This window comes from Balaenoptera physalus (genome assembly GCF_965194825.1).
Source record: "Balaenoptera physalus genome assembly, chromosome: 5".
NCBI lineage: Eukaryota > Metazoa > Chordata > Mammalia > Artiodactyla > Balaenopteridae > Balaenoptera > Balaenoptera physalus.
Genome location: NC_138884.1, coordinates 113,249,956 through 113,274,941, shown reverse-complemented (window position 1 = coordinate 113,274,941; position 24,986 = coordinate 113,249,956). Strand labels below are relative to the sequence as shown.

Below are 24,986 nucleotides of genomic sequence, written 5' to 3'. Positions count from 1 at the left end.
TCCAGTTCCTGTGTTTTCTGTGAAAACGGGGCTCTTTTATCTTTCATAAGTTCTTGCATGTATAAGGTTAAAAGCAGACGGGAAACGAAGTTATTCCAACTATGCTTCTAATAGAACGTTGATATTTTGTTCTTACTAAACATCATATTGTAAAAGCTTCAGAATAGCATCATGCTTTGAGGTTGTTTAAACCATTATAAATGTCATTTTCTGTTGATGCTTTAAAATAGATTTTTTAGATTTCTATTAATGTTATTATAGTTTGAAATAAAAGAGAAAAACAATTCATAGACACATAATATGTATTATTTATTTGGGGGCCTAATTGCTAGGGAAGTGTGCAGCCAGTAGTGAAGATAGGAAGATAGTAAGATGCATCATTTTCTGATCTTTGAACCCAAATTCTTGACTCCTGTCATCTCCCCTCCACCCCCTGCAGAAACCCTTTTTTTTTCATAGTGGGATAGTTTTTGGAACAACCAAGGTGAACACACTCTGGTGTCAAATCATTTACAGTTCCTCATCATTTTCTGTCCCATTTTGCAGCTTACTACATATGCTAAGATGTCTTGATTCTCTTAAATGCTTGGGAAGGTTTTCCTTTGTAGGACTGTGAAATTAGCCGTGGACAGTGGGGGGAGGAAATGCCTGTGTCTTTTCCAAAAAGTGGGTTTGCTTAGAGAAGATGATGATAGATGTTTAGCATTCTTAGCAGCGCCTAAAGTCATTCGGAGAAATACCTATTTCAGGCCTCTCCAAGGACTTTGTCTAAAAGCAGAAACATTTGTAGTTTGGACTTTACTTGGGGTTTACAATATACTGTATGCGCACGTTACAAACATTTAACATTTGTTTTTTGACATGATCATTGGTATCTTTGTTTCCTGATTCTACACTAAGCTCTTAACCTTTTTTTGTTTTTATCTTCTTTTTCAGAAAAGTCTAAATGGGTGGGTTTTTAAAAATATAATGGAAACAGAATGTGGCTTAACTTCTAAAATTATTCATTATGCAGAGAAAAACCCAAAGCTATAAAATTTAAATCTCATGAAAGTTAATCAAATTTGGTAGTACACAGATTTCATCAAAACCTGAATTTCATAAGCCTCGGAAACTTTGATGTTTTAAAAATGTTTGAGGAGTTTGTCTTTACTATTCCTCAAATACACACATTCTTTCAGACCACTCGGGAAGAAAGTGTACGGAAGAGTGTTGCCGACTCCCTGAGGCGTCCCGGACTGGTTTCTAAAGCTGAAAGAAACTTCTTAGTCATATGGTGATAAGCAGAATTCAGAACATGTCTCTATTTTATTTCAGCATGTGTGAAATAGAAAGTGATAGTGATCACAAGAATGAAATTTGAGTTATGACATGTTGATGGATCTTCATGTTAAGGCACTGTAAATGATATTTTCGGTTTCCTTATGAAAACAAAGTGAGTTCTGCTCTGAGTGATTCTCCTAATTGTTATTGTTAAGTTCTTTGCTCTGCTCTCTCTTTTTCTGCTCACGCTTAGATAATGTACAAATACGGTTTGGATCCTGTGTGTTTCACTTTCTTTTCTTAACTAAAAGTTTTCAGTGGGTGTAGTCTCTGAGCAAATCTTTTTCTTTCCAACAAAGTATTTACCTTACTATGCACACAAATTCACGAGTCAGTTAAACGTGTTTGATTAATTTATCACAAAGAGTGCCACCTTGAGTAAAAACAATTCTACTCTGTGGAAAGTTCTTGCTTTTTAAAAGAGGGTCCTTATTTCTAAGAGCAGAGCTCTGATTTAATTAAAGAGCATTTTATGCAATTTTTTTCTAAAGCTTAAGATTAATTTCTATGGTTACTAGGGGTATAAATCTCTAGATTGCTTTAAAACAGAGATTTTTGTTCAGGAGAGAGTTGACAGCTCCCTTTAAGAGAAGCAATTACTTAATTTTACTTTCCTAAGTTTAAACACATAAAAATATTTGTAATGATACCCCAAAGGCATCATAAAAATGTAAAATAATTGTACTCTAAAATATCTAAAATTACAGGAAATAGACCTCATTTAAAAAAAAAGAACTGGGATTCATGGCTGGGGAACTGGGGTGTGACATACTTCAAAATCAGAATCTCTTGTCTGGAGCCTTTTTTTTAATGGTTAAAAAAAAATCTTTTCTATTGCCAATCATACAGACTTTAAAATATGTTCATTTTATTAGGAAATATTTCTTTATAGTTTCATTACCTTTAACATGTATTACTTTATGAATGTCTTAGATCCCCCTTGAGAGACAAACTGCTGTCTCTAGAATTAAATGGCATCAGTTGGCTGGTGGATTAACTGTATTGCAGTTACCCTTTAGGCTCTTTTTAATGATTATTTTTAAACCTACATAGCCCAGTTTTCTAAGCAGCTTTGAACAAGGGCAGCATAAATAGTTTCCAGTGTTTTACTTACCCAAAGTATACTTCCTTTTTCAGTAGATAATGTTAACTGGTAAATTGTTCCCAGGTTAAAGGTTTGTCATGTTTTAATAAATATAGTGCAAGATCTATAGTAGGGATGCTTAAAGAAAACCCCCCACCTTTCCAAGTAAATGAATTAATACTTATCTTCTTTCCCACTTTGGTATTGTAGTATCAGTTCTTTTGCTATTTTCAGTTACTAAAATTTTAAGTGGGTCTTATATAGTAAAATGTCATTTTATTAGGAAAAGTGAAATTAGATAGTTTTGAAAGAAATGGTGTTTCTTATGTAATATGAATGCTGTTGGGACTAGATATGCTTTTAGTTTAAAACGTGCCTGATTCAGGAATGCTTTGCATTAAATGAGTTTGTATTTTGAGAGCAAAATGGGGGGAAAGAAAACTACTTTCCCTCCCTTTTTTTTTAAGAGACAAAAAAATTAACTTGAATGCAGATATTAAAAGTGCTGTGAGCTGAATGTTTGAGCAACAAAAGTAAACACTGATTATTGCAAATGTACATTTGGACCAATTTACTTTTATCTTTCAAGCGAAACATTTCCCACGGTTTTTGTGGGCTTTTATTTAAGTTGGGAAAACTTTGGAAGTTTGTGTGAAAGTATAAATAAGTTTGGGAAAGTCATGATTAGAGTTTGATAATAAACATGCAAAAGCCAATTGGGAAACTCTATTAAAGTCAGATGTAATATTTAATAATGTTTTCTCTAAAAACTCATTTTCAGGGAGAAGAATGGTGATTTATGTGGCTCTGGAATAAAGACTTTGGCTGTAATTGAAAATAAGGGTTAAATATGAATTCTTCAACATGTACGAAATTTTGCTTGTTTTTTTTTTAAAGAACCTTAATGATTGTTTGGGAGTTCCCAAAATGTCCCCCTCCAATTATGGGCACAAAAACTACATATGGATTTCCATTTAAAAAACAAAATACATACTTAGTTGCCAGGAAAATTTAAACTACTTTTTACGAAAGAAACATTAAATTTTAATGTATAGGGAGATTCCTAATTTTGCAGGACGGAAAAAAATTTTAGCTCATTTAATTATTGAACGATATCATAATATAGAGTATAAATAAAAATAAAATTTAAAAACCTTAGTAGTCTAAAATTTGTTTTAAACCTCATTGTCATTACATCAACCTCACAATTGCAAATTGGCATTTTATTTTTAGTTGTTTATACAAATTCTTGGGGAAATTTGTCCGTTTTTTACTGTAAGGATACCGTAAGTGTAAAATGATATTACTTTAGCAGTTATTACATTTAGGTACTTTTGAAATAGTAGTCATGCCAACATTTGATCAGATACAGAATTTTTGAAGGATTTCTTGAACATTATAAAGTTTTACTTTCCTTTCTTTGACACACTACTGTATATGTCCCTGAAAAGTGTATGTGTTTGGGATGGGGGGGCGGTTAGTGTTACATTTTGATGACAGTTTTATTGCTTACAAATTGATATGTGATTTTAACTGAAACTTGTTGCTAGGATAAGAATGGAAAATTTTATATGCATGATGTTTCAAATGCTTTACCTAATCTGAAAAACTGTTAAAAGGAATTTAAATTATATACACTGGTTTTACTTTTAAAGCTTTCAACTGAGTTCTCAATATAAAATTCACATATAGGACTTAAATATTTAGGTGTCTAAGTATAAAACAGTAAATCTTAAAAGTAGGCTGAAAAGATATAATTTGATTCTCAAAATCAAGATCTATATATACAGCTCAGGATCTAACCATTATTTTTCTAGTTATTATTACACACAGATTGAAAAATGTATTAGGAACTAATTATTTTCTGCTATTTTGAACACTTAAGTAAGAATCAGTTTTTATCAGGCTAGTCCCCATTTTATAAAAACTAGCAGTTAGCAATTTGCTACAGTTTCTTTAAATCCTAGATACAACTAAATTTTATTTTCATTTTTTTCAAACAAAGAGATTATTAGAATGTTTTGTAACTTATTCCTTGAAATAGTATTTTTGCCTTATTTTCACTTTCAGTTTTATGCCTTATTTACTCCAAAGAAGACCACAATGAGGGAAAGGAATCTATATTTTTTAGAGGACAGGGAATGATGAAACAAGGCCCAAGCAAGGATTTTGCTTGGAATTTGAACATTTGTATTATTGTTTGAGGCTGGCATGCTCTGCATTTTATTCCCACTCACTCAGTTGAAAGATGACTTCGGAGGCAAGGCTGTGTATCTTGTTACCAAGCCCTCTTTCTCAGAGCTTCATGATAAAACGCACATTGGTTCCTTTGCTTTTGTTTTCACTAATAAAAAAAAAAATATATGTTTTAATAGAGCAAAGCACTTAAACACTTTGGGGGTTCGAATGTTATCTAAGCGTTTTCTGTTGGATGTAAATTATTGGCATCTATCAAGCAGTATGGAAGTTGAATGTATGTCTTCCCTTTGTACCACCCTCAGTTGATTTCGCTCTTCTCTTTGCTGATGTGAAGCAGAAACTGGACAAGGTAACAGTTTTGATGATGAGATTAGAGGTAGCCAGGCTGACTGTCTCCTGGCTTTTAGAGAACCTTATAAGCTCAGGGCCACCCCTTCCCCTTGTTTAGATATTACTTGCTCTTTTGAGTTTCAGATTACAGGAGCAATTGATCTGCATGACCTATCTTAAGAACTTTAACTTTGCAGTGGAAACTTAAACCAAATGTATATCCTCAAGAGACAAATCATCTTAAAACCAGGCTGTTGTCATTTTGATATACTGTACTGTTCTCTGAGGGACAATGTGGTAGAGGGCACCACCTAGTGGACGGGACATGCACTTGCTGCTCTTGGGTACAAGGTTTAGAGAGCGAGTCTATATTGATGTGACTCTTGCCCTTCCTTGGCTTGCAAATAAGTGAGGTTTTATGTTGTTCCCAGCTCATAATTTCTACCCAGGGCTAGGGTCCCAGGAGAATGAGATTGGGAGAAGTTGTGACATGTCAGTTTTATTTGTTGTTTTCCCACTTGCATAGGTGTGTGTGTTGGTCCTTGCCATCTTCACAAACATATTCTCCTCATAGTTGATATTATAATTAAAACAAAAAGATCGTTTTTTAAATAATTTTAACACTCCTTTTTTATTTTTCTTTCTTTCTTTCTTTATTTTTTTTAACACTCCTTTTTTAAAATTTTATTTATTTATGTATTTATTTTTTTGGCCGCGTTGGGTCTTTGTTGCTGCGCGCGGGCTTTCTCTAGTTGCGGCGAGTGGGGGCTACTCTGCATTGTGGTGTGCAGGCTTCTCATTGCGGTGGCTTCTCTTGTTGCAGAGCATGAGCCCTAGAGTGCGTGGGCTTCAGTAGTTGCGGCTCACGGGCCCTAGGGTGTGCGGGCTCAGTAGTTGTGGCTCACGGGCTCTAGAGCGCAGGCTCAGTAGTTGTGGTGCACGGGCTTAGTTGCTCCGCGGCATGTGGAATCTTCCCGGACCAAGGATCAAACCTGTGTCGCCTGCATTGGCAGGCGGATTCTTAACCACTGCGCCACCAGAGAAGTCCCCAAAAAGGTCATTTTTTAAAATGTCAATAGGGCAACATTCAGTCTTTGGGGATTTTATGTTTTTGAGTGTTTGTGTTTAACCTTAGTAATAAGAGACTACCTTTGGATAGAACTGCTTGTTGCCATAGCCTTTATACTCTGTTGCTAATCTGTTCTCTTTATGAGAAGAGGAGTTGCTGCTGATTTATCAACTGGATCATAAATTGTTGGCTGCCTGTTAGCAGAGAGTTGCGTGCCTTTGGAGTAAACTAACAAATTTGCAAAAACAGTGTGAGAAAATTCCGTATTAAAAAAAACTTTTAATGCATCACAACTACCAGTTTTAGGTATAGCTATTCCTTAATGTTTACTTTAGAATGAGACATTCTTAATAAAATGTATCACTCTTTCAACAGACACTTATTGAGTTAGGAACCTTGCCAGATTAGGGAATCTGAAACGAATGTGACATAGTTCTTTTTTGGACATGCCATTTTTTTTTTTTTTAAGTCTTTTAATTCTTTACTACAAAAGGAGTGAACATATTCCTGAGAAGTGGAATATACTACAATTGGGTATAAATGTGTTTATTTGCATGGTGTTTTCTGCCACGACTGGAAGAATTTAGAAGACATTTAGCAGGTACTTTTGGAGGAACCGATAAATAAAATTGATGGCTTTCTTTTAATGAGTTTGGTGTGTGGGAATTTGTAGAAGCCTGCATGATAACTCTTCCTCAGTTGGGTTCTTCAGCTCGAGTTTTATGCTGAAAGAGCCCAAGCTTGGAGATGCAGCGTGAAGAATTTAAGAGCACAGGCTCTGGAATCTGTTTTGAGTATGGACCTTGGCTTTTCAACTTGCTAGCTGTGTGACCTTGGGCAAGTTACTTAACAGCTCTGCGCTTCAGTTTCCATTTTCTCATTTGTTACGAGAATTAAATGAGATCGTCTGTGCAGTGGCATAGTCAACACTAAACACTGATGATGATGATGATGGTGACGACACTCGGTTAGGGCTTCTCTTCCATCTTCCCTTTTCTCCATGCTGTAAGGCAGGAGTGTGAGTAGTTGTGACAGTGTGCTCAGTCTTCCCCCCACACCTGCAGGCCTCGCGCCCCTGCCGCCTCCACCTCTCCCTGGTTACTGTTACCACTGTGCAGGTAGACTCTGCCGATGGACGGCCAGCAGCTGCTTCCAGGTGCTGAGCTGGAAGTGCTTCCTTAGGCACATGAGGTTTACAAAAACATTGTGCCCTCCTGTGTTTGTCTGTGTTTGCCTGTTTGTTGAATTGTGTTTTGTGATCAGAGGGTCTTAACCTGAACTCCAGTGAGCCAAGAGCCTCTGAAGCTCAGAATGGTAGACAGGAAGTTTTTTGTATCTTTGGGAATATTCGTCTTCTTAAAGGAACAGATCAGACACATAGCTTTGGTTAGTGTCTCAAAGGATCTGTGCCCCCTAAAAGGGTCAAGAACTATACCTTTGAAGTTCACAGTTCTTTCTGGAAAGCCACTCATGAAATTAAAGATACTGTAACCCACCCCCTAGAAAATGAAACTCAAATTTGACTTTTACACTATTTGTTTCGTAAGATATACAGGCATAATTTTAAGGGTAGAGTTGAGAAGTTAATTTAATTTGAGAAACTCAAATATAAATGGAACATTTTTCCTCTTACCCCTCTTGTCAAAGTTCTGAAGAATCATAAGAGCAAGGAAAAGTTAGGAGTACAGGCTCTGGAGTAGACCCCCTGGTCTCAGATCCAGCTCTGTCACTTGCTAGTGAGACCCTGAGCCAGCCAGTCAGCCTCTCCCACTGTAAAGGGGGAATAATGACGGTACCTCCCTCATAGGATTGCACCGAGGGTGAAATGGAGTCATCTGGACGAAGCCCTTGTGGCTCTTCTTGGTGTGTAGTAAGTACTGCGTGTTTGCCATTATCATTTTGTTGCACATTTTTGTTTACCCAACAACATTTGTAATACGTACAAATTCGTTGCCTATTACAAATGGTCTTTAATGTCTATTTTACCTATACTTTATTGATGTGTGAACAATTACAAATATTTCTAATTTCTTTCTTCTGACCAGACTTTCCAAGGTTCTATAGCTGAGTTGCCTGAGTCAGAAAATCCTTAATAAAGGAGGATCCCAAGTACGTGGATCCTTAAAATCACGCTTGAAACTTTGGAGAGCATAAAAGGAGTGAAAAGAAACCAGTAGGGTCTGGTCAGAAGGAACGTTCAAATGGATTGAACGCCAAAAATTATCTTGGAGTTTCTTAGTCGAAAGGACCTCTGCGGCCTGCAGGTGAGGAGTCAAGGCCGAGAGCAGAGAGTCGGAGGCCCCTAGGGCCGGCTCCGGGCCCCGGTGCGCCCGTGGGGGGGGTGCCTCTCCCTGCCTGGAGCTGGCCGCCCACCATACCTTCTGCTCGAAGCGCGGTGTGAGAGCAGGGTGGATGCGGCGGGCTAGCTGCGGAGTGCCAGTGTGAGCGGTGGGCCTCAGAAAGGGGGCGGTAAATGCAGAGACTGCCTGGGAGGAGAGCACCTGCGCTGAGAGAAAGGAAGTCCTTGTGAGCCGAGAGAAGATGCGGGGTGGCGGGGCGGGCGGGGGAGCCAGCCGCACCCTCGAGACGCACCTCACAGACGCTGAGCCGGCAGGAGTCGGCTCCGTGTGCTTGGCGGAGAAGAAAAACCCATCTCGCCTGGGCCCCTTGTTGTCCAGTCCGCACGTGCGGGCCCCGGGTGAGGGTGGGATGGAGCTTGGGCACTGCTGTGCGTTCCTCGGTTGTTTGCGCAAGGCCTCTTCCGGTAAGAGTACCTTGCCTCACTGCCTGTGAGTCTCGCATCTAAGAATAACCATTTTTGCTCTCACTGTGGCTCTTAAAACTCAAACCAGCCACTCCCTCTGATGCACAACTGAAGAAATGGCAACCGTTCCAGCCCTGGGGGAACGAGCTGTCTTGGACGTACCGTAGGAGCGTAAGTTAGAATCCGGAGCAGCCTGTGTAAGCGCCGGCTGGGTCCCGTGGTCGCGTGTTGCCTCGTGCCTGGAAGTTAGCCTGCGGTGAGGGGCGGCTCCGCTGTGGAAGCAGCCCGAGGACAGCAGGCAGCGGAGCTCTCGTCCAGCCAGCTCTTTTCAGGAGCTGGTCGTGCCCACGTGAGTTGTTCCCAAGCTGCTTTCAAGAAGGGCTTTGCCGGGTGCCCCGCCGCCGCCGCCGTGGCGTTGAGCCTGCATCAGGGCGCCTCTGCCCCTCCTGCCTCTGCTCTTTGTGCCTGACCTTGGTACCCGCGGGGGACACCCATTGCCGCTGAGGCAGTTAAAGTTGGACTCCGCAGCCAGACCCTCTGGGGCCAAGTTGTGATAAGTCACGGACTCGCTGTGGGGCCTTGGGCAGCGTGTTAACCTCTCTGGGCTTCAGCTTCCTTCTCTTCCATGGGGGTAGTAACAGTGCCTGTCTCATAGGGTTGTCATGAGAGTTAAATAAGTTAAATATACATAAAGCTCCTAGAATAGTGCCTGGCCTGGAGTAAGCAGTCAATAAACGTTAGCTACTAGAGTTAACCACCACCTGTCCTCCACTTGTGCTGGATTTGTGCCAAATCCAGTTTCTTTCCTTCCCCTGACTCCATAGCTCTCTGTTCCCCTCAGTGCTACGATTTTGTGAATGACCTTCTAGGTCACAGCTCTTTCAGGTGACCTGGGTCCCTCCACCCCCCTTTCCATCCGCTGCCCCAGGCAGCCCCCACCCCCATCCAGGCAGACCTGGCCTCATGGGTAAGGCCCAGACAGCGACGAGGAGGCAGCGGAGGGAACCTTAATATGCTTGAGCACCTGCTTTGTACCAGACACAGTACCGACATTTTCACTGACAGCTTGTAGTCACCTTCAGTTACTGTCTCCAGTTTATACGTCAGGGGTTAAAGCTCAAAGAAGTTAAATATCAATAAGTTGCAGAAGACACTATCACTAGTCAGTGACGGAGCTGGGATCTGAACCCAGGTCTGTGTGACTCTGGAGTTCATGCTTTGCATTACCCAGAGTGGACAGAGCAAGATACGTGCGCACTCTGCACACACACTCTACACACAGCCTCCGGACCAGACGGGATTTGGATTGGGTCTGAAAAGCGATGTGAAGCCATGTCAGCCCTGGGTTGGAACTCCCTGTCTGTCCTCCCTCCTCCCTTCCCCTCTTCTGCCTTATTATCTCCCTCCTTAATGTGCTTGCCCCATACTGGGTCTTAATCTGTTTGTCCAGAGAACAAATAAAAGGAAGGTTTCCAAGCACACAGAAAAGAAAGTAATGATGATTAACCAGCATACATTTGCAAAGCACGAGCCCTGTCCCCCCCAGCCTCATTGTGCACTTTTGGATCAGGTTGTAGGTGAGGAGAAGATCTGATTTCAGAGTGCGGTTAGCAGATCTCGCCGTGATATTTTTGTGGAGGAAACATTTTTTTTTTTAATGGACTGAATATTTGGATTGCAAGGGTGTCTGTGATTCGTTGATCTGGCTGTCCACCAGGAGGGGTCTATAACTCCATGCTTCTTTTTCAGCCCTGTTTTCATTCCAGTTTTTAAAATGATAATTTTTACTTAGAGATGTCTTTAGTGGCAGAATGATCAGAATGGCAAATGACAAGGAGCCAGGGGAAAATATGGATATAGTGAAGACATAGTTCTTCATGGAAAAAGCGATTTTACTTGATGGAAAAAATAATTTTAGTTGATGTTAAGTCAGCTTGACTCTGACTTGACAGTGAACATCCTCTTCGGCGGCATTAGTAGAAGCACAGAGGCTGGAACGGAGGTAATGGTCCTGCCTGCTCTCCACCTCCTGTTGACACAGAGTATTGAGTCCATTCTCGGAACCACATTTGACTTTGGAGGACAATAAATTCCTGCATTCAGAGACTAATAAGTAAGACCAGCAGCCACAAGTGTATTTCACGTAAAGAATTCCCTAAGGGATTGAGACGGTTAGCTTACAGAAGAGAGAAGACTTGCGTGGCGGGCACACAATAGCTGAACTCGATTCAGAGTGAGCAAGAACTGTGAGCTGTGGTGGAGCGGATGGCCCGGAAGAAGCAGGGGCTCCCTCCAGGCAAGCAGAGCAGGGTGTTACTTCCTGGACTTGTACTCTGTATGTCAGCTAGCAAATAGTGGGTTCAGATAGGCCAGGAGTGGACCGAGCTTTGGAAGTGGAGGGTATGTGCCAGCATGCCAAACCCATGCAGTTTGGGGAGCCAGTAGAATGGGAATTAAAATGTTTAATGAGATTAAAGTGTGAACCTGAAGACGATGACATGTAAAGAGAAAGCTGGGGCAGAAGGATTGAGGAGGAAAAGGTTGAGAACCTGATACGCTTTTACTTTTTCTTGAGGTTAAGAGTCCTAGACCTGTTTTAAAATGGAATTGCATTGAGCTTCATGGGTCATTAAGCCCTGTGGTGCTACTCAGCTTTTGAAAGTTGTCATGAGTTCGTTCATTATGTCATTAGCACTAAGAATCTAAGATTTTACTTTTTTCATTTCTTAAAAGGAGATAGGGGCTTAGTATTAGAAAATAATACCTTTCAGGTTGCTGGAAGGTTAGTTGCTACTATCAGCAATTAGGCCACTAAATTCATCTCGACCCCTGTTAGTTGTCCTTGTCCCCTCCGTGTGGCCGTCCCTATCATCTGCTCCTCAGGATCTGTGCAGCTGGCGTAGAAGGCTGGAACTAGAAGAACCACTCTCTCTCCTCTTTCACGTACACGTTTCTCTCTCCCTCCCTCTCTCTCTCCCCCTCCCCCTCCCCCCTTAGAAAACATACGCTGAATTCTGGAAAGTACAAACCACTAAGGTTGGCACTGGTTCTCAGCAAAATTCCACAACAGGTTATTTAACCACTGATGACAGTTTCCTTAGATCAAGAATGTCTATGTCTTTTTTTCTAATGAGGTTTCCAGACTGATGGGGTAGAGCACTTTATATATTCAACTAACATTTATGTTATATATGTGCACACATATATATGCATGTATATATGTAATGTGTATAACATATATACATGCGGCAAACATTTATAACATTCAGCTAACAGACACTTACAGCATGCCTCCCGAAGGCATCATACAGAGAAAGTGGGAAGTGAACCCAGGATGCCATATTTTAAAACCTCCTAAGGCCCAGCACATTTGAGTGCTTGGTGGATGAGAAAGAAGACGTTCCAGGCAAAGCAGCAGTGCCAAAGGGCAGAGGCGGAAAGAGGAGGCTGGATCAGGGAAGGGCTCTGAGGGTCTGGGCTCTGGGGTGGGTGTGGGAAAGCAGGCAGGGAAGCTGGCTGGTGGGTGCCCATTCCTTTGGCAGATTTTCAGCCAGTGGTTTGGACAGGCCTGGCTGACCAGTTTACTTTGTGGGGTGAAAAAGAGGGAAGAGTCAAAATGTTCTGAGATTTTCTAACTTCGGGAATCGAGAGAGAGAGGCTCTGTCTCCTTGTGGGGACAGGGAGGGGCTGAGGGTAAGTCAGGAGGATTGAGCGTGAGTGGTTGGGTGACTAAGGCTTTGGGACATGTAGCTTTTGAGGCACCAGTGAGACATGCAGTAGATGGTTGAATACGCTCCTGGAACACAGGAGCGAGGCAGGGGCTGGGTGGGCATTTTCTGTAGATGGTAAATTAAGCTATGGATGGAAGGGGTGGGTTTAGCAAGAATGTGTCAGGGCTGAGCTTCATTAAGTTTCCGAGGTGTGCAAAGGCAGAAGAGGCAAGGAAAGAAGGTGAAGCAAAGTTGTCAGAGGTTTGGGAAGAGAACCTGGGGACAGAGGGGTCCTGGAAGCCGAGGGAGTATGGTGCTTCAGGAGGGGCTTGTGCGAGGACTGCAAGAGTGGCTGCCACCCCTCCAGGGCCCTGTACGCGCTGAAGGGTGGCCTCGTGCAGTAGAAATTAGGGCGGAAGTGATAGGAGGAGGCTCAGACTCCTTGCTTATTACTAAACAATTGCTGAAAGGAAAAAAGTGAGAAAGAACAGTTCATACATGTAATCCCTTAACACACTCACTGCTGTGACGCCAGCACCGAAGGAATGTCTGTGGCCATGGCAGGCTCTTTTGTGGGTGACTAGTCACTGGGAGCTTCTCTAGCACGGGGATGGGGACAGGACTCAGACAGCCCTCACTGTGACTTCAGCAGAGTCGTCGCGCTCCAGAGCTGTGACGGTTCTGAACTTTTAGCTATCATTGGTATTGATGCATTTTTCAATTATGACTGAAGGGAGGTGGATTTGGAATTTAGTTAGCGGGCCTCCAAATCAGACTTGGGAACATGACCCTTGTGAAAAGTCGTTTCAGCTTATCAGTAGTTGGCAAACATTTATACAACAGTGGTTGTTCCGACTGTGCCTTTGGCTGCCTACTAAACTGGACAGCAAGCTGTGTCCACTGATTGAATGAAAAAAATAACGATTTTGTGTTACAGGGAACTTTTTACAATACGCCAGAGGGCCGTACTGGAGTCTCTTTAATCTTTAACAATGGCTGTCCCTTGCAGAGGCAAATCATGCAAATCAGTACTTAGTGTTTCATAATCAATCAGGTCTTTGTTGGAAGTGTTATGAGCGCCAGAGCAGAATTCCTGTGGCGGGGGAGTAGTAGGGGACGTTGCAAGTCAGGCCACTGCTGTGATCTGCAGAGGACACTGGTGGCTGCTTTGAACCCCCCTGCAGTGTAAATGCAGTCGTCCTTTGAGAAGAATCCCTCCGTTTTGTAGCAGGGTTTTTGTTTTACAGTTTATCTTGCTTTGGGTAATTTACAAAACACCCACGAAGGAGCAGCTAGCAGGTCTGTGCTGTGGATGACACACATAAACAAAGCTGGGCCCGCTGCCTGGGACGGCAGATGGCAGCCATGCTCCAGAGCTGCCTTTGTGTTGAACCTGCCAGGAGTGCAGTGTTTTAAAACCTTGGGCTCATCCAAGTGCGCGTGTCTATTTCAAAACAATGTCATTTCAGCTTCAGCCTGCACAGCACAATTAACCTTTAATAATCCTTTGATTCTAGATCAAAAATACAGAACCAGAGAAAATTTTAAAGGCCTTGGGAAAAAATTGTGATATTTTTGAGAGTTCCTGTTACTCCTCCTGCTATAATACATGTGTTGCCATCTAGTGGATAATGTAAAGTATATAGCAGAGTTACTATGTTTGGAGTTTATTTTACCCTGCTAGTAATTCTTGAAGCGGATAGAAAATCAGTTCAGTTCGGAGCATTAAATCATTTTTGGAGAGCCGCCTTGGGCTAGGCATATGCCTGAGCAGCTTATGTCCGATAGACATGAAAACATTTCGAAACGAGACGGTGGCATCTCCGAAAAAGAGGTGCTTGCGAGGGGTCCTTAAGCTGGCCTGGAAATGGCAGAGAAGACTTCCGGGAAGTGTATCCCCTGAGCAGAGTAGGAGTAAGTCAGAAGACCGGGATTGGGCGATGGGGGAGGGCTCTGAACCCGGAGAAGTCAGCAGGGCCAGGAACACTAGGGGTTCCCAGGCTCAAGGAATTGGATTTGACCCTGCGGGGCCTGGGGAGTCAGTATACACTCTTAGTTAGGGAAGATTTACCTATTTGTTTAAAAACATTTTTTGTCTGGTTGCAAAGATTACACATACGAAGTGTAGAAAAATTTTAAGGTACAAAAAGGTATTAGGAAAAAGCAAAGTCTCCAAATCTTACCACCCAGACAACCATCAGTGTTTTGATGAGCAGTCTTTTAGATTCCTCTCTCTCTCTGTGGATTCAGCTTCAGGTCTGTATTTCATATAATTTGCCTAAGTACGTGCTGTGCGCAACCTTGGCTTCCCCCCGTTCAGCAGCATGCTTGTGGGCAACCCTCCATGGGGTGGAGTCCCTGGGGCTGAGTCCATGTCAGCAGTGCGTATTTACCTGCGGGAGCAGATCTCACGGCTGCACATACTGGGATGTTTTTGTTTGGTCTCTCCTAGTAAAAGCTTTATGTGTAACAACAGGTAATGTGAGAATATGTTCTTCCCTGTCAAATGCATCTAATATAGGGACCACTGCTACTGTTTTTTATAATCAGTCTGCTTATACGGTAGATGTGTTTTGTGGAGAAGTCCAGTGTCTTGATGATTTTTGAAATTAGCCTTATTAAAGTACAGTCACTTAAAAGTGAACTTGATTCATCTTCAGAGAAAGAAAAGGATGAGTCAATGTGAATGCCTGTCATTTTAGAATGGAGTTTAAACAATTGTTTAGTTGAGTATCACCTTCCTGGAGAAGCCAGATCCTGGCTGACCCTGGAATGTGGCTCTTGGCTTTGTGCTGACCCATAGCTGTTGACATTGCATTTGACCTGAACAAGGCATCTCAGCATTGGGTACTTTTGATCTTAAAACGTTCTGTGTGCTCTGTGGTGAAAGCAGCCCTCAGAGACCCACTGCGCTCAGATGGGACAGTAGGCTTGTCTTCGTGGGCAGACTTGCAGAGGCTGAAAGCACGCAGGCGCTTGGTTTGGGAGTCACAGTCCCCTGTTTATTTTGAACCATTTATATGAAATGTGTCACTTCAGTGTCTTCTTATCTGTAAAGTGGGATTATAGTGGAACCTATCCCACAGGGTTATTAGGAGAAGTAAATGAGCTAATGGATGCACAGTGTTTAGACCGGTGCCTGCCACACAGCACGTGCTCGATGAAAGTTGGCTATTAACTCGTGCTATTTCTATTTTTAAAGAATCATTTTTACTGCCCTCCCTTTGTAGTGAAGCTCAGGGAGATTAAGCAACTTGCTCAAAATTTCAGTTGGCAAAGGTTAAGAATTTAGGGAGTTTATTAAAAACACCTCTTTTTCCCAGCGCAATTTTGGAACTACCTGAAAGAAATACAGGAGTCGGAACGTGAAAAAGCCAAACGGAGAACCTGGCTTTAGATTTGTGGCCAAGTATGGGTGGCGCGCTGGCCAGAACAGACCCTCTCTGCTGCCTGGCTGCCGAGCGTGCTCACTGCTGTCTCCATACCCTACACCAGTAAGTCCTCTTCCCTGAGACGCGCGAGTGAAGCGCTGGGAGACAGAACAGGAAGTTTGTCTGGCTGGGGTCCCTCCACACGAAGCCTGAAGTGGGGGAATCAAGGTCCCCTTCAGAGTAAGTGGTGGAGGTTGAGCAAAGATTAGAACCGAGAAGCTCAGCCAACTCCCTGGATTCCGTGCCCGTTCTCTCTCGTCTGCCCTGCTCCACCCAAACCCCACAGTCTTCTGCGCGGAGTCTGCTCCCCTGCTCATACCCCGCCCCACACTACGCGTGGAGGCAGAGGAACTCAGACGCGGGGAAGAGACCCAGTCGTGGAAGTTGCCTTCGTTACTTGTTTAAACTGTGTTTTGAGGCAGTCTGATGATTGATACTCAGGGTGAACGGGTCACCGTTGCACCGCCAGTCTTTCTGACCATCCTGGTTCCTTGCTCACAGCTGTGGGCCTTCCTCCCAGCATCCCTATGGTATTTGCGAATTCCAAGCCTCCCGTGTCGCAAACACAAGGAATAACAGCCGAGCTTGGAGCAGGAGACTTCAGTGGTAAAAACAGGCACTTTGGATATGGGCATGTTCCTACTTTGAGTGACTTTTAAAACGAGCGCTCTATGTGGAAACATTCGAAAAACCTTTCTTGCAGATCTTTCTGTATCCACTGTAGTTGAAAATATTTTAAAAATCAATATATACAAATACTGTCACATGAAACCCAGTTTATATTTCTGTGAAGAAAAGCCTCAAACTTAAATAAGCTAAATAGTAATAGTTTATTAGTCTTTTGACGACGACATAATGTAGAATAACTAACTTACCCTTTGAGTCATACAGACCCGTGATCCATGCCAGTTCTTCCCCTTATTATCCTGTGACCGACCTCATGTGGGCCTCAGTTTCCATGTTTATCAAACGGGAATGGGGGTAACGTCTAACTCATCTGATTGTTATAGGGGAGCCGATGACAGCATATAGTGAGCAGTTCACACACTTCCTGGCACACACATGCCTGGTGTGTCGCTCTCGGGTAACATCAGGTGTGTAGTGCACTGTTGAATACAGATACAAGAAAACACAGCTTGCTGTTGCTCACTGGATGCTTTTCTCGGTTCCCGGTCATCCCTCTTTGTGATTACTATACTGGGAAACTGCACTTGCCACCTGCCAAGAATCTGTGCTTAAATTTGGGCGTTAAGAACTCAAGCCTGATACTTCGAATGCTGGGTTCCATTCAGGCTTCACCCCATGTGTTCCTGAGCAAATTACTTACCCTGTCTCTGACTTAGTTTCCTCATCTGTAAAACACGTGTGATGATGTTACCCATCTCGTGAGTGTTGCTGGGAGAATTTGATGAGCTAATGTGTGGGGAGATCTTGGAACAGAGCCTGGCACGTATTAAACTCTCAATGAAGGTTTTGTTGGTGGTGGTTTTTTCTAAGTGGCGTTGATCCTCTTAAATGGAACTTTAAGCAAGGCTTGCAAGCACTTAGAAATAAAATAGCTAGAGATTTTGGGTGGGGTTGAGTTGTTGGTTCAAATGTGGGTTATTACTAGTTTGGCAGCAGAAAATCTGTACTTCAGAATCACCAAACATGTTAAAAGAGAGTGCAAAATGGGAGATTTTTTTGAAAATAATGTTTTGTTAAGAAAAAATGTCAAGTATATACTAAAGTAGACAGAGAGTGTAAGGAGCCCGCGTGTACGCATGTGCCCATCTTCAGCTGTCAACTCAGGACTGAGCCTCTTTCACGTGTTCCTCCCCACCAACATATTATTTTGAAGCAAATCTCAGGTATCATGTCATAAGAAATCGGGATCACATTTGTTGTACTTTAAGTGAAACTTCTTGTAAGCATGTTTTCTGAGATGCCTGCGGGGCCTTCTTGTTCCTGGCACTTATCCCCTTGCACCATTCCACCCTGGTGGACTGAAATTAGCTAAAGCTGGGGGGTGGGGCCGCAGTAAGGGGGGGCTGCTGGGTCTAGCCTACGTAGTAGATTCCTTTGGGCCTGTTCAAACTTTTGATTGAAAACTTTGACTCCTTTTTTAAAAAAAACTGTTTTGGATAAGGCTTTAAACAGATATGCTATGACTGAATGTTTGTGTCACCCCAGAATTCATATGTTGAAGCCCTAATACCCAATGGGATGGTATTTAGAGGTGAGGCCTTTGGGACCTAATTAGGTCATGAGGGTGGAGCCCTCGTGAATGGGATTGGTACCCTTAGAGGAAGAGACACGAGACCACCATGTGAGGATTCAGCAAGAAGGCAACTATCTACAAATCAGGAAGAGGGCCCTCACCAGGCACCAGATACGCTGGCACCTTGACCAGGACTTTGCAGCCTCCAGTACTGTGAGAAATAAGTGTTTGTTGTTAAAGTCACCCAGCCTGTGGTATTTTGTTATAGCACCCCAAACTGAGACAAAGTGTATTCGTTTCTTATTGCTGCTGTAACAAATTACCACAAGTTTAGTGGCTTAAAACAACAAAAACTTACTATCTTCTAGTTCTGTAGGTCAGAAGTCTAAAATGGGACTCCGTAGACTGAAATCAAGGTGTTGCAGAGCTCTGTTCTTTTCTGGAGATGCTAGGGGAGAATCCATTACTTTGCCTTTTGAAGCTTCCAGACGTTGCCTTCATCCTCTGGCTCCCTTCCTCCATCTTGAAAGCCAGCAGTGTTGGATTGAGTCCTTCTCCCGTTGCATCACTTTGACTCTCTCTTCTGCCTCCCTCTTCTCCATTTAAGGACGCTGTGATTACATAGGGGCCTACCTACCTGGATACTCCAGTATAAATGCAGGATATTCTCCCTATTTTAAGGTCAACTGATGAGCACCGTAATTCCATCTGTCACGATAATTCCCCTTTGTCACGTAACATAATATAGTCACAGGTTCCAGGGGTTAGGACTTGGACATCTTTGGGCGGAGGTAATGGCATTACCTTGTCTACCACAGTAGGTATAATCCTTTGGGGATTATTCAGTACCCACTATCTATTCAACATTTAGTAAAAGTTTCTGAGACTCTGCTTTGCACCAGGAATTGTGCGTGACAGGTTCTGGGGAAACAGAGAGGACCCTTTAACCTCTAGGAGCTTGCACCCTGGTGAAGGGAAACCAGTTGGTAACGAGTCATTGTGGTCTTTGTGGTCTGTGGGGAGTGCGGCAGGACTGAGGCCACTCAGGACTTTTGGAGCTGAATTGTGAAGGGCCTTGAGTGCTGCATTTGGGGTTTGGACTCAATCCCATTGGTTAGGCCCAGAGATGACAGTTAGCTGCCCTTTGGCAAGTCGGCCAGCAGAGATGCTTCCTTTGGCTGCAGTGTGTTTTAAAACCAGAATTCATCCCTGCCCAATGCACTGCACCCTCCACTCCTCTTGCTAAATTTACTCCCTCACACTGCTTACCTGGCCCGTTGCAGGCAGGGGTTGGGGAAGGGAGTGGAAAACATTGAAATGTATTAAACAGGAGACTTAACTTGATTAAATCTTGAATGTGGTACAGTAAATACCTTGTTTGCACATCTCTTAAATTTTTTTCCCAGCAATCTTAAAAGTCAGATTTTAAAATGCAGCGTCAGTGGAAAATAGGAGTAAGAGTGTGAGGAGGGCAGCTGTGGCTTGGTGGAAGACAGGCCAAATTTGAACTCAGAGAGTTCCAGGCTTGCCTCTGAGCCCCACCAGGCACTAACCATGTGACTGGGGACGAGTCATTTAGCTTCTGCAAGATTCACTTTCCCAACCTGGTTAATGAGCGCGGTGACGTCAGTGCCCACAGTGGGCTGCTGGGAAAGAACGAGGTCGTGTGTGGGGGAGTTCCTCATGGAGCCAGGGATGCTGGACAGACTCTGGCTGTCTCAGTTGTTGTCTGTAATCTAGTAAATAAATGAATATTATGGCCATAGTTCAGTTTTTCTTTGATTCATGCTCTTAAGACGCCTAAGGGTGCTTTTCTGAACCATATTTGTTTTTAGTCTAGACTCTGTGAGAAATTTAACTGAACCCTTACTGACCTGTCTCCAGACAAATGCTGAATGTTTCCTTAGTGGTAAATACTATTTTTGCATTTAAACATTTACTCATTCCACAAATACTGACTGACACCTTCTGGGCTTCATGTTGTGCTTAGAGCCATGCAGGAAGCTGTGCAGCCCCTCCTTGCATGGTTCCTAACCCCCAAGAAAGAGGTGTGCATGCAAAAGTGGAGCCAGAGGACGTGGCTGTGTGTAGCTGAGTGCCCAGTGGGTGGGATGCAGAAGTGCTTTTAAGTTCAGAGCAAAGCGAAAATTAGCCTGAGTTGGCCTTGACAGAAAAACTTTCATGAAAAAGATGAAAGTTCAGCACATCCTTCAAGGCTGGGGCTACGTATGTTTGGAATAAGTACAAAGGACATTAGGAGGAAACTAGTGTGAGCTGTGGTCAAAGGACAGGGCAGGCCACCAACTTAGTTAATCATTCTCTCCTTCTGGAAACACTTTTGTCCATGTTGACCATGATCCTAGGTTTCTTCCTACCTCTTTTTATTTTGTTTGTTTCTTAATCCCTCATTCCACACACATTACCTGACACATGCTTTAGTACTAGAAATGAGCCATCACAAATTCCGTCCTCTGTACTTTTGTGTCTGTTTTGTTCATCCGTGGAAGTAGGGAAAATGGAGATTTGCTGTGTAGGGATAAATTGTCGCTCCTGCATCTTTTCTTTAATTCTGCTGGTCTGCATGGGCCCTATTTATACACTTGATAGCTCCAGCCTTAGAATCCATCCCCTAGAACACTTGGAAGAAGGAATATTTGTCTATAAAATTTTGGACATAAGACACATAAGGAAGGGAATTGGCCTTTATTGAGCACATGCTGTGTAGTTACTAGACATGCACTATCTCATTGAATCTCAAAGTTCCTTAGAGATCATCTCTTCGTTATGTCACAGATCACAACAGTTACAGGAAGAAGGAACCATTGGTAAGAGACCAAGACCCAGGAATGTGGGTGACTTTCCCAAAGCCACCCAACAAGTCAGTTATTATACAGGAGTCTAAAACCAGAGATATCCAGTTTGTAGCTTCAAAATCTTTTTACTACCTGCATTCCATTCTCTACTAATTTAAAATTTGTTGCATATGAGTGTAACGTATTTATCCATATAAATCGTTTGCTTTCTTTTCATTATAGATTTCGCACATTGGCAAACTGAGAGATTTTCTTCTGGAACACAGGAAAGATTATATTAATGCTTATAGGTAAGTGTCTATTTTTTACCATGATTTTAGTGACTGTTCTTTTCCATACCTATATTCCTTTTGAGCTTTTTGTCCTCACTTTTTACTAACTTAGGGTTGTAATGGGGAAGGTCAGTTTGGCAGTGGAAGAATATCTGCAGAGCAAAAAGGGGCTCCCCCCAGCCAAGGTAAGCTCAGCCATACCCCATGTCCTCAAAGTCACCATATCCTCATAGCAATGTCCCCTATTCTGATGTTCCCATGTGTCTGTAGCTCTGTGTGTGCCATATATGTTGTGAAACATGCAGAGAGAAATGGGGCAGTTTCTCACTGATTGCATATTGCTGAGCAAATGAAGAGATAATGAAAGTCATGTAAAAATGCCATTTGGAAAGACAAGAGCTCTTGCCTCTAGTGAAGAAACTTCTGGTTAGGTTGATTTTTAAAAAGAAAAAGCATTTTGATCGAGCCTTCCAAAATGGCTTCTGGAATAGACTCCAGCTCTCAGTAGACACAGGAACACCGCAGTGCAGATATCATGCCTCCTGCTCTTCCCTGACCTACATTTGCACCTGGCTTTAGTGTGGCGTTTCTACCATAGGAGTCAGCTTCAAGTGTATTACCTAAATTAATGGAAAAGTTGGATTAGACATACGAAGTGACATCATTAGAAGCATCTTTTTAGGATTTCATCATTATAAAACAAGGGATTTTGCCCTTCAGAAGCCTTCCTATCACAGTTAGAAAATACAGAACAAATCTGATTTTTAAAAAAACTTTGTCAATATATGCAAAAATGAAAATGTTTCATATAAATTCTTTAACAGAGAAAATAATTATGCCCCAGGTGAATTTTAAATAATCTCTACCACTTTGTCTACTTTATACTTTTAAGTATATTTCATTTGCATAATTTTGGAATATACTAAATTATTCTAATGCTTAGTACCAAGAAAACCTTACTTTAAAGTTCTCAGTTAAAATAGTTGGTCACCACTAGATGGCAGTGTAAATTTTATTTCTAAAGGTGTATGTACATCAGATGCTAATTTTATAGTGCATAAAAATGGAAGCGACAGTCATTTTGGAAAGCTTAATAAAACCGGTATAAGCCTATCAGTTCCAGCTCCTTTCTTTAGTACTTTACAACTTAGGTTAAATAAGTGGTTGTAGAGATCTCTCATGGAAATCCATTATTAACTCCCATTATTTGCCTTGAAAAGGCATCCAGCCAGGTGAATGCTTTAGAGGTTGGTTTAGTTCAGGCCACCCTGTCCCCTTATTAGCCGTGCAAACCTGAGAAAGTCACTTAATCTGTAAAATGCAGTGTCTTCCTCTAAACCAGGGGTCAGCAAACCACAACCTGTAGGCCAAGTCCAGTCTACTGCCTATTTTTGTACAGCCTGTGAGTTGAGAATAGTTCTTATATTTTTAAATGGCTGGGGGGAAAATAATAACAATAGGGACTTCCCTGGTGGCTCTGGTTAAGACTCCTCGCTCCCAATGCAGGGAGCCCGGGGTCAATCCCTGGTCAGGGAACTAGATCCCACGTGCATGCCGCAACTAAGGAGCCCGCCCACCGCAACTAAGACTTGGTGCAACCAAAATAAAGAAGAAAGAAATATTAAAAAAAAAAAGAAGATGAAATTAAGGGAAGATGCTGGGCCAGTGCCCCACCTCCTCTTCCCTAGTTAATTAAATACACTGTCCCTCCTAACAGTATACGTGTAATACATAAGAAATAAAACCAGTTTTTAAAAATAATAATAATTATAATAATATTTTACCACATAAGAAAATTATATGAAATTAAATTTTTGTGTCTATAAATAAAGCTTATTGGAACAGCGCCACGCCCATTCATTTGCATGTTATGGATGGCAGCTGTTACACTACGACAACAGAGCTGAGTGGCTGTGACAGGCTATATGGCCCTCAAAGTCTAATATGTATACTCTGTGGCCCTTTTCAGAAAAGGTTTAAGGAGCCCTGCTCTAAATAATGAGAGTGATGATCACTTGCCACTAGTTAGGAGATTCAAACAAGACAGTACAATTGAAATGCAGTGCACAAAGAAAAAAGCAATGAGGGGACTTCCCTGGTGGCGCAGTGGTTAAGAATCCGCCTGCCAATGCAGGGGACACGGGTTCGAGGCCTGGTCTGGGAAGATCCCACATACCGTGGAGCAACTAAGCCCGTGCGCCACAACTACTGAGCCTGCGCGCCACAACTACTGAAGCCCGCGCACCTAGAGCCCGTGCTCCGCAGCAAGAGAAGCCACTGCAGTGAGCAGCACGTGTACCGTGACGAAGAGTAGCCCCCGCTCGCCGCAACCAGAGAAAGTCCACGTGCAGCAACGAAGACCCAACGCGGCCAAAAATAAATAAATAAAATAAATAAATTTTTTTTAAAAAAACAATGGATTTATAAAAAGATTATAAGGCTGCTATTCTGTAACTTTGCAATAGTTTTAAACTTTTGATTATAATGGTGGGATTAAGGCATTTCTCCTTGAACAGCACAGCTCAGCTCCACGCACTGTCAGTGTTTCCAGAGCAGGTGTGGACTTACTCCGAGTCGTCATGCTGCTCAGGACAGTGGGCAGCTGGCCTCGGCCTCCCCCTTTCCTGGCTACCATGGCAGCACACTCTGGGGCGGAGGACCAGGGTCCCTGGAGCCCGTCTCACCCTGCCACTTACTGGTTGTGTGGCTGCAGCGTCAGCAGAACTAGAGCTCCTGAGGCTTTCTTAGTCTTGACCAGTCATTACCCCATTATAGAAACTCAGTCTTGAATTCCTTTTCCCAGTTGCAGTTCATGGCCAGCCAGTGCAGTCTGAGTTTCACTCTTGCCCCTGTTTTGGTCCCTTTGAAAGGTCAGGGACTTTGAGGGTCAATCACACCTAGGTTCTAGTCCCAGTTCTGCCACATATTAATCATGTAAGTGTATACAGCTCACTTCACATCTTTGTGCTTGCTTTTTTTGTTTGGTTTTAAATAAAGTGTGGATAATGTTCTTGTGAGGATTAAATGAGATGTGTGAGAGTTCCTGGCACGTAGAAGTCCCTTGGTGAATGGTACCTGAATTGGAATCCCATTTGACCTGTGATGAAGGTGGGGCAGTGGTCAGTTGATAAAGAAAGCACCTCTAATTTCCTGCCAGAGGTGGGAGGGAGGGAGAGAAAGAGAGAGAGAGGATGCCAGAGTCAAGTCGACATGACAGAGATGGACGTGTTCTCAGCTTGATCACTAGTGAAACCTAGGGTGGCGGCAGAGGTTAGGTCTGCAGGCGGGTGACCTTGCTGAAGGCTCCTGAATTAGACGCACTCAGCCATTGGTGCCACTGAACGGTCACAGCCCCGGAGCACAGAGAGCACAGAGGCCCCTGATAGCATATGAGAGAGAGGGCAGGCGGATCCTCTGCTGTCAGTAAGCAGGCAGATCCCAGAGGAGAGGAGAGAGAGGAGCCGTGGCTCCATGCGTGTTCACGCCCATGCCCAGGTCCTTCTTCCAGGCTGCCAATCAGAGAAGTCCCTGCCCCCAAGGGAGGGGCAGGAGGGAGGAGGCTGAGGTTGGGTGTCACGCTAGAGGAGTGGATTCATGTAGAAACATGAGGACCAGGGAATAAGCATTCCCCTCCATGCCCTACATTCTCTCCAGATGGAGAAAGGCCATCCTTATCTTCTCCCATCAAGCTCTCCCTCCCAAAGGTGGTAGACTGTTTAAAGCCTTTCTTTTTTTACTGCTCTGCCTCCCGATGCAATGTGCTGGCCTTGGCCTGTTCCTGAGAAGATTTT

At 43.0% G+C, this 24,986-nt stretch overlaps 1 protein-coding gene across 3 annotated transcripts in view; it reads left to right on the top strand.

Annotated features, from left to right (window-relative positions):
- The window catches only part of STX18 (syntaxin 18), a 120,748-nt gene that overhangs the window by 46,333 nt on the left and 49,429 nt on the right, over positions 1 to 24,986 (top strand). For 2 of the 3 annotated variants that reach the window (XM_082462564.1, XM_082462565.1), the window contains one exon: positions 21,146 to 21,213. In XM_082462564.1, coding sequence (XP_082318690.1) covers positions 21,146 to 21,213 — 68 coding nt within the window. Of the gene's footprint in view, positions 1 to 21,145; positions 21,214 to 21,307; positions 21,381 to 24,986 lie in introns of all 3 variants that reach the window. The other variant, XM_082462566.1, reaches the window with a different exon arrangement.